The following is an 8387-nucleotide window of genomic DNA, read 5'->3' as shown; positions in this document are numbered from 1 at the left end:
AATAAATAAAGAAGTTCCCATCATTCCTCTCCAAATTGGTCTCATCCCCATTAACGTCCTAGAGACACAACATTAAATGTACAGAGTGGAAAAGTAACTCATTCTCTAACAGAAAAACAAGACGATAGGAAAAGTGGAGGCACCTCTCCCCAAACACCAAAACATGCAGAGTGCAGGAATGCCTCCATGGTTCAGAAGCAGCTAAAAATGGACCCATACAACACGTTGACTTTTGAACTTTAAAGGAGGCGACAGCTGTTGCTGTTTTTTTTTCCTGTTGCAACATAATGTTTTATCTGGGGGGGGGGATAACCTTATGAAATGATAGGTGCAGTTGTGGAACCCAAAAACAAGTGGCCCTAATGATGCATAATTTTCTGCTTCAGGATGCAAATGTTCTGTTTCACCATAAATCTACACCTCAGTCTCAGATAATGGTTGGTTTTGTTTCTATAGTAAGTAAGTAAGTACATTTTATTTCTATAGCACTTATCACATACATAGAATCACAAAGTGCTTCACATAGATCAAAACAAAATAAAACAAAGTCATAAAATCATAATGATCTCAAAACAGAAATAGATTAACATCAGAAAAATAAAGTAATAAAATTATAACATTTCATAAACAGGTGAAAGATTTAAAATTTGAGTTAAAAATAAGAAAATAAAATATTTAGGTAAAAGCAGCTTTTAATAAAAGGGTCTTCAGCTGTGTTTTAAGTGTCCTGACTGTCAACGCTACGTAAGGATAAAGGAAGATCAATCCAGTGTTGGGGTGCAGCAGTCTGGAAGGAGCGATCACCTCGACTTTTATATCTGGTCTTTAGAACTTCTAGAAGGTTCTGGTGGGTGGACCTCAGGGCTCGGGTTGGACCATAAGGCTTTAACAGTTCAGTAATATAGGGAGGAGCTTGACCATGTAGAGCCTGTCATGTTCTCCTGTTCTCCTTTTGTGTCTCCTAGCGCCCTCATGTGTCCTTGTCTGCATCTTCCTCATGTGTCTCCTGGTGTTCTCCATTTTTCCCCAGATATTCAGCCCTCTAGGTTTCCCTCCTCAGGTATCCCCCTCCCAGGTCCTGTGCTCCCATGGCCCCCTATAGTCACGCCCCTGTAGTTTTTCTTTCTGTAGTGTTTTTCCTTTAGTTTCAGCTCCCCGCTTAGAATATTAGTTATGTTTGCTGCCCTTCTGGTCTTCAGGTTTTTCTTTAGCTACAGCTGTTCATGTTATTAGTCTCTCTAGTGTGTTTTTCCCATCGGTGTTTGTGGGTTTTCTTCCCCCTTAGATTATTAGTTATGTTTCCTGCTGTTTCTTCTTCTTCGAGTTTATTGGCGGGTGGCATCTAACTGCTAGGTGCATTTCCGCCACCTACTGTATGTTTCCTGCTCTTCTTGTCTTTAGGTTTTATAGGTCATGTTAGTTTCCTCCCTGATTAGTAACTGAGTTCACCTGGTCTCTCTCTCCCCACACACCTGCAGTTCATCTCCCTCTCATCCTCCCCAGTGTATAAAACCCTGTCTGTGTCTCCATGTTTTGTCGGTCCATTGTTTGGTGTCAGCTTTGTTTTGAGCCTTGTCACTAGGTCTCTAGGTTTTTGTGCTCTTTAAATGATCTTTTTGTCTCCAGGGTTTCAGGACATTGGTTTTGGGCTTCCTGCCCTTTGGAACATTTTTGTTCTCCCTCCTAATAAAGGAATGTTTTCATTTAAATCCACTCCTTCCTCCTGTCGTTCTGGGTGTCTGCATATTGGGTCCAAACCTCCTCCAGGCTCACAATGTGACAGAGCCCTGAAAGTTCTAGTCAGGATTCTAAAATGAACTCTAAAGGTAACGGGTAACCAGTGCAGAGACATCAGAATAGGTGTGATGTGAGCTCTTCTGTTTGCTCCAGTTAGGAGCCTCGCTGCAGAGTTCTGGACCAACTGAAGGCGGTCAAGGGCTTTTTTTGTTAAAACATGTGAAAAGTGTGTTACAGTAATCTAGACGGGAGGAGATAAAGGCATGGAGAACCATTTCTAGTTCATGTTTTGACACCACCCTTCACAGTTTTGAAACATTTCTTAAGTGATATAAACAGTCTCAGACCAACGTGTTTGAGTGGCCTTCAAGAGACGCTGACTGGTCAAAAACAACAAAATTCCTCAAGTTCGACGTGACGGCAGAGGATAAATGACCAGGTTTTAGACTAATCAGGGGAACCATGCTCTCAGGGGCAATGATCAGACATTCAGTCTTTTCAGAGTTTAACTGGAGGAAATTATCTTCCAGCCAGCTGGTGATGGCTGATGGACACTAGTAATTCAGTTTGTTGAGCTTAGAATCCTTAAAGGAAAAGTACAGCTGAATGTCATCTGCATGTAGATGATAAGAGACATTATGAAAAGAATCAATACACACCCTTCTCCTTTGTTTATTATTTTTCTTGTCCAATGCAAAGACAGACTGGAGATCTGCTTTTACTTTGAAAGTCACATATTAAATTTTAACATTTAAATTTTATATCTAAGCCTATAACTTAAAGTAAGAACAAAGAAATTTATTTTATTTTGGTGTCAAATTCAGAAACAAAACAATCATTTGGTTCTTTTTTAATTGTTACATAAAGTGTAAAAATGGAATGAAACTCTGATGTCCGTAGAGCGCTTTCTTTAGAAAGCAAACGACACTGGAGGTGGATTCACTGGGGGTTTCTGGGGCGGCGGCGGGGGGGGGGGGGGGGGGGACCTTATTTATTTATTATTTGCATATTAAACACTTCCACCAACGACATTCCACGCAAACACACACTTAGGGCCTTGGGAGCGAGCACACTCAACAGCAAATGGCAAGGGGATCTTTCAGCCTCATCTCGAGTGCCGGTGCCTACTTCCCGTTTTAAACTGCACTTAAACACTGAGGGTCTGTGGGGGGAAGCGGGGTTCTGTGGTGGCATCAGCTGGCATAGGCCAGATGATGCCTGCACTGCCCGGTCACCACAGCCATGGAATACACCTCATCAACACGCACTAACACTGTAGTGTAACCTAATCTCGACCCCATGGTGCTCTCCAACTACAGGCCTATCTCCAAGCTCCCTTTCCTTTCTAAGGTCATGGAGAAATTTGTCTACAGGCAGCTGCAGGACTACCTCGACCATTATGGTATTTTAGAGACGTTTCTATCAGGTTTTAAGCAATACCACAGTACGGAGACTGCTCTTTTAAGAATATTTAACAATATATTTTTAACTATCGATTCCGGTCAATCAGCTGTATTGATCCAGCTGTATCAAAGGCTGCCATTAGGTCTAAACCGAATGGCAGCCTTTGATACGATGGATCATCAGATCCTTTTATCCCGCCTAGAGCATGACCGTTGGCATTCAGGGCACAGTCTTGCAGTGGTTTAAGTCCTACCTTTCAGACAGGAATTTTACTGTAAATATGGGGCAGTGTTGTTCGTCTCCAGAGAAACTTAGATGTGGTGTCCATCAAGGTTCAGTTTTGGGCCCGCTCTTGTTCTCGCTGTACATGTTGCCCCTTGGCACCATCTTTCATAAGCATGGCATCTCATACCACCACTTCTTTGCGGACAACGTGCAGATATATGTCCCACTACATTCTCAAAGGCCATTGTTTGATAAATTACTAAATTGTCTAAAAGACGTTAAAAACTGGCTACAATTTAACCTTCTCACTTTAAATGACAAAAAAACTGAAATTGTCATTTTTGGGGACCCTGGGCTGTTGCACGGGGCAAACAGTGTATTTGGCCCTATAGAATCCTTTTGCATGTCTCAGGCAAGAAATCTGAGTATTTTCATTGATGGTCATTTTAAACTTGATAAACAGAAAAGTTCTGTTGTTCAGAGCGTGTTCTTTCATTTGCGTGTTCTTAGTAAAGGCAAGCCCTATTTACCACTCAAAGACTGCAAAGGTTATACACCTGCTAATCATGTTGAGACTCGACTACTGCAACTCTCTTTATCATGGACTGGAGCAGACGTCAATTCACCGCTTGCAGGTGGCTCAGAATGCGACAGCTCGCTTGTTGACAGGTAGGAGACGCAGGGATCACATAACTCCGGTCTTACAAGCTCTTCACTGGCTCCCGATCACTTACAGGATTCAATTTAAAACGCTGCTGCTCTGTTATAAGGCACTACACAGTTTGGTCCCTCCTTATCTGTCGGAACTCTTAAACACTCATGTCCCCAAAAGAAACCTCTGATCATCTTCTCCACATCTCTCATCTGTTCCCCAGTCTTGGCTGAAGTCCAGAGGCGACAGAGCTTTTTCTTTGGCCGCTCCCAAGCTCTGGAACAGCCTTCCCCTACAGATTAGGTCCGCTAACAGCATTTCTACCTTTAAGTCTCTTTTAAAAACCTACCTTTTTACCCTTGCTTTTAAAAAACAACTGATTTCTTTGTTCATTTATTTTACATAGGGTCTACTGGATGTTTCTCGGTGTTTTGTTATTTTATTTTTTACTGGTTGTCTGTGTACAGCACTTTGTGCAAACTGATTGTTGGATATGTGCTATATAAATAAACTTGACATTGACATAGACATCTGAATTGGAGACACTTGATAAAGGTCTCCAAGTTGTGAATGTAGGTTTACATGGAACACCTCTGATGAATGAACCCTTTATTGACCAAAAACTACAATAATTCTTCATTTTGCATTTGCCTCTAGGAATCAGGACTGTCTCTGTGGGTGGCGGAGCTGCTCACACCCCTGGGCAATCTGCCAGTCCTCGCCACCATTACAATTGCTTCCATTATTGTCACCACAATGACAGAACTGACCAGCAATGCAGCAACTAGTAATATTTTCCTCCCCATCCTCGCTCCTCTGGTAGGTTCTGGGTTCTCACTTATCTCAAGTGTATCGAACAAGCTGAACTTTTACTCTTTAAGCTCCATGCTTCTTATCAAGAGCTTTCATAAGAATCTGAAACCCATGAAATAAATCATACAGTAAAGACCTTTTAAATTCAGGTTATGTATAGGTAGCTGGTCATAAAACAGTAAAAAATCATCATCATGAGAACAGAATGTTCAAATTGCCTCATATCAATTAACAGTGAGGGGAAAGAGGTAAAGAGTGTGTAGGCATCTGGCAGGAAACAAATGGGTGAGCAGCTAACATTTGATTAGTAAGTTTCTACTAGACTAATGAGTAGACAGGACATGTGTATATCTACAGAGATGATCACACCAAACAGAGTAAAAATAGGCTGATCAGCCCCACTAACATGTTTGACCAAGCAGTGAAATGGCACAGCAGCCCTACAGAAATCTAAATTTACTTACTGATAAAAAGAAGCAGAAACTGCTTGGATGGTCTGTTAGTAACCACAGCTTTCCCTTTTGTCCAGCTAATTCCATGATTAACATCCAAACACACAGAAAAAAAAACTAAAGTTCAAAGAGCCCAAGTGGCCCAAAATCTATTAACATGAGGCTGAGGCCCAGCCTGAGGCCTTTCTCCAGAGCTACCTCTGACGTCACGTGACGAGCGACGTGCTCTGTTAGGAACATACGGAACAGTCAGGTCACTGATGTATGATGGAGCTTGATTATTAAGAGCTTTATGTGAAAAGGAAGGTCTTAAATTCTAACACACAAACGATTTCAGGTTTGCTATATTCCCTCAGGCGGAGGCCATCCATGTGAACCCGTTGTACGTGCTCATCCCCACCACCCTGTGCACATCCTTCTCCTTCCTGCTGCCAGTGTCCAACCCACCCAATGCCGTGGTGTTTTCCTACGGGCACATCAGCATCCTGGATATGGTGAGTGCTGAAAGGTTCCACTGGGTGCACTCAAAAGGCTGCAATGCACCAACACATGAATGGTATATCGTTCTCAGCTGTTTGTCTTAAACCTGATTGAGTTCTCTGCTGCAGGTGAAGGCGGGGCTTGGTGTCAACGTGATCGGTCTTCTTGCTGTGATGCTAGCAGTGGGGACATGGGGAGTTCCTCTATTTTCTCTCAACACCTATCCTGATTGGGCACCGGTTCTTCCAGGCTTTAATTCAACGATGCCTTGACGATGGATCCTGGCCCAGTTTTTGATGTGTGACTAAGTATGACTCAGTGGATTATCCTGGGAATAATCTGGTAAACCTTCTGTACAGATTCACTATGAGATTTTGGCTCAATCCCACAAATGTTGTTCTGCGGCATAAAATTATTGTGTGTGCTAAAGTCACACACTACACAGCAAGAGAAGAGTGTTTTGTTTTGTTAGAGCTGCTTTTGTCAAAAACCACAGTGCTACACAGGTTAAGGGTTTCAGAGCTGAAAGACATGTTGACATGAAAAGGCATAAAATGTCCTTCGTTCACGAGGTGATACAACATGCTGAGAGCTGAAAGAAGAATACCCAACCAGGAATTTTATTCTCAAATGGGCGTATCCATTTCTTAGAAACAATCTTGTTGCAGATTGGGTCGAACTTACTCAAAAACTTGCAGAGAGCACAATAATCTAAGTAGAGAAAACTGCCACAAATATCTCCCTCTTAAGTTTTCTCCTAACACAAAACTTTGTTAACGTAAAATCTAATCTTGTTTTGTTGCCAAGTTGCCAAAATAACAAGAACAAAACTTTAATGGGAGTCAGACTAAACCAAACCCTATTCCTAAATGGGCCTGTGTGGTGCTGTCAGAAGAGGAAAAGAATGAAAGGAAAACAAAATGTGTCTTTTGTTCTTTGAAATGTGCCTTTTTATACTGTTCAAGTTATTTAAGTCTGTTTGCTTGTACCTTTGATGTGTTGCTGCTGTTGGACCTGGACAGCTCCAGATCCCTGAAATGTCTCTGCTGTCACGATGCAAGCGAACAGTGATTATGGACACACAGTCATGAAAGAAAGGTCCGTCTTTCAGTTTTAGGGTTTTACATCAGGAACTAAATAAAAGGATCTGGTCTTCACCAGGTCCAAAAAGGATTCAAATCAAACCACAAAGTAGAAAAAGACTCAGCAGATTCCACCATGTCATTATTTTTTAAACCACATCAAGCCCAGCTGCTTCTAGATGGTTTAGGACATTCTGTTTCAGCATGATCAGATTTATTGATTAACTGATAATTATCAATAGCCCCTTTTACGAGACACACCATTCCGGCAAATCAGTGTAATATTACCGTCTTACTGCGATGGACTGGCTCTCTGTCCATGGTGTACCCCGCCTGATTGCCCATTGACCGCTGGAGATAGGCACCAGACAGGCACCAAGTCTGTTTCATTTTAAACCTGGATAAAACTGATTGTTAAAGTCTCTTTCTGGAGTATTTATTTTATCCGATGGCACCATCTAGTGGCTGACAAGCATATCACACAAAATGTCTGTCGCTCTGTTTTTCTTAAGACGGCGACTTCACGTTTCTGTTTATAAATGTGCTTCTGTAGCCGACAAACAGCTAAAACGTTGTTTTACGAGTATTATTCTCATGTCATGTTGTGTTCTCATATATTTATATTTTAGAGACTTGTCGGTGAAAAGTTCATCAGCTCTGCATCAGCCGAGGTATTCCTTAAATGTGAAGCGTCTAAGCGGTAGTCTAACGCTATTGGTTAGTTCTGGTCGGCGCTCAGCTTCCTATTGCACAGAGCTCTGTGGGGCAGGGGCCGTGGTTAGCAAAAAAAAAAAAAAAAGACGTATTGCTTACATTATATCACAGTACATGATGAGATAATCACTTTTACGGATTTCTGAAAAGCCATACATAATTCTTGAAAGGGGACAACTCCGGAAAGCTACTTTAACCTCAATGAACTGAAACAACTTAGTAAAGAACCCAGAACTCCACAAGAACCCGGTCAGACTGGCAAAGTCAGATAAAACCCAAACTAGAGTTGCTGCTGCTGAAGGAAGTCCTACCAGCTGTTTTTTCACAGGGTGGTTTCAGCGTCTCACACGCCGCTCAGAGAAAAAGAATATTTTAGAACTTTATTACTGGAAGTTGTTTTATATTACAGCAAGTTTTATAGTAAAGTTTTACAAATCAACTGCTTATAAACTTTTTTTCCTGACAAACTGTATAAACGAGTGCCTATTGGAGCTGCATGCAGGGGTGCACTGTTAGAGTTAGGGTCACCCTCTCTGTCCTTCAGGCAATGGGCTTATTCGAGATGAGCCAGTTCCGCGCAGATTAGATCAGCGGTGATCGGCGAGCAGTGCATGCCGGTTAGATTTGTGTCCGAGTTGATGCCGACTTGCTCTGACGTCATGCATACGCAGACAACGATAACCTCGTGAGATCAAGGCGGCCGCAGATTTTGGAGCAAGGCGCTGCAGTTGCTCTCCACCGGCTGCAAAACCTAGGGCATGACGGGAAACGCCTGGCTCTCACCTGATCTAAGATCTGATTGGTTTACATTCTGATCCAAACATCCGG

General features: G+C 42.2%; 1 protein-coding gene across 4 annotated transcripts in view; it reads left to right on the top strand.

The window, feature by feature from the left end:
* The window catches only part of slc13a1 (solute carrier family 13 member 1), a 44339-nt gene extending 36672 nt beyond the window's left edge, over positions 1–7667 (top strand). For all 4 annotated transcript variants that reach the window (XM_015965636.2, XM_054746511.1, XM_054746513.1 and 1 more), the window contains 3 exons: positions 4676–4837; positions 5640–5777; positions 5892–7667. In XM_015965636.2, the coding sequence (XP_015821122.1) occupies positions 4676–4837; positions 5640–5777; positions 5892–6035 (444 nt within the window). In that variant the 3' untranslated portion in view covers positions 6036–7667. The remainder of the gene's footprint in view (positions 1–4675; positions 4838–5639; positions 5778–5891) is intronic.
* The last annotated feature ends 720 nt before the right edge of the window (positions 7668–8387 follow it).

This window comes from Nothobranchius furzeri, chromosome 14 (genome assembly GCF_043380555.1).
Source record: "Nothobranchius furzeri strain GRZ-AD chromosome 14, NfurGRZ-RIMD1, whole genome shotgun sequence".
In the NCBI taxonomy this organism is placed as follows: domain Eukaryota; kingdom Metazoa; phylum Chordata; class Actinopteri; order Cyprinodontiformes; family Nothobranchiidae; genus Nothobranchius; species Nothobranchius furzeri.
Note: the sequence above shows the minus strand (reverse complement) of the source record. Positions and strands in the feature narration are given on the sequence as shown.